The 1,261-nt window shown below is 62.3% G+C and overlaps 1 protein-coding gene across 1 annotated transcript in view; it reads left to right on the forward strand.

Annotated features, from left to right (window-relative positions):
- IGF2BP1 (insulin like growth factor 2 mRNA binding protein 1) overlaps window positions 1-1,261 on the forward strand; it is a 25,405-nt gene that overhangs the window by 9,200 nt on the left and 14,944 nt on the right. The window contains exons 4-5 of the mRNA XM_019005395.1: window positions 10-107; window positions 911-1,046. Coding sequence (XP_018860940.1) covers window positions 10-107; window positions 911-1,046 — 234 coding nt within the window. The remainder of the gene's footprint in view (window positions 1-9; window positions 108-910; window positions 1,047-1,261) is intronic.

Below are 1,261 nucleotides of genomic sequence, written 5' to 3' on the forward strand. Positions count from 1 at the left end.
CCCCCCGAGGTGCCCCTGAGGCTCCTGGTGCCCACCCAGTTCGTGGGGGCCATCATCGGCAAGGAGGGGGCCACCATCCGCGGCATCACCAAACAGAGCCAGTCCAAGTGAGCCGGGGGGATCCGGGGGGATCCAGGGGGATCCAGGGTGGTCCAGGGTGGTCCAGGGTGGTCCAGGGGGATCCAGGGGGATCCAGAAGGATCTGGGGGGATCCAGGATGGTCCAGGGGGATCCGGGGGGATCCAGGATGGTCCAGGGGGATCCAGGATGGTCCAGGGGGATCCAGGGGGATCCAGAAGGATCTGGGGGGATCCAGGGTGGTCCAGGGTAGTCCAGAGGGATCTGAAGGGGATTCAGGGTGCTCCAGGGGGATCCAGGATGGTCCAGGGGGATCCAGGATGGTCCAGAGGGATCCAGGGGGATCCAGGATGGTCCAGGAGGATCCAGGTGGATCCAGGATGGTCCAGAGGGATCTCGGGGGGGATTCAGGGTGCTCCAGGGTCATCCAGGGGGATCCAGATTGATCCAGGGGGATCCAGAGGTGCTCCAGGGATTCCTCAGAGATTCCCCGGGAGAACTCCAGGGTTTTCCATGGATTCTCTGGGTTTTTTTTCAGAGATTCTCCAGGGATTCTCTGGGGTTCTCCAGGGAAATCCTCTCCCAGAATTTCCCTCTGAGGGATTTTGTTGTTGTTGTTTTCAGGAGATTTGGGATTTGGGGTTTCTTTGGGATTTAGGTGCTCACCCCATCCCACCCCCCAAGCCAGCGCTGGTCCCTCAGCCCCTCCCACTGCTTCCAATCCCGGTGCCGGTGTTGGTACCAGTCCCAGTCCCAGTCCCAGTCCCAGTCCCAGTCCCAGTCCCGGTGCCGGTCCCGGTGCCGGTTCCAGCGGCCGTGCCGTCCCTTTCAGGATCGACGTGCACCGCAAGGAGAACGCGGGCGCGGCAGAAAAGGCCATCAGCATCCACTCCACGCCCGAGGGCTGCTCGGCTGCGTGCCGGATGATCCTGGACATCATGCACAAGGAGGCCAAGGACACCAAGACGTGAGGATTCCCACTGCTCCCATCCCGGGATCCTGCCCGGCCTCTGCACCGCCGGAATCCCGGGTTTGGGGGTTCCGAGTGATGGGGTTGGGGCTTCCCCCGGCCCTCTGTGCCAATCCCTCCTTTCCCAGTTCCCATAATCCATCCTTTGGGGTTTGTCCCTTTAACCAGCTGTCCTAATCCTTCCTGTGGGGTTTTCCCCCCTTTCCTGTTCCC

This window comes from Parus major, unplaced genomic scaffold (genome assembly GCF_001522545.3).
Source record: "Parus major isolate Abel unplaced genomic scaffold, Parus_major1.1 Scaffold273, whole genome shotgun sequence".
NCBI lineage: Eukaryota > Metazoa > Chordata > Aves > Passeriformes > Paridae > Parus > Parus major.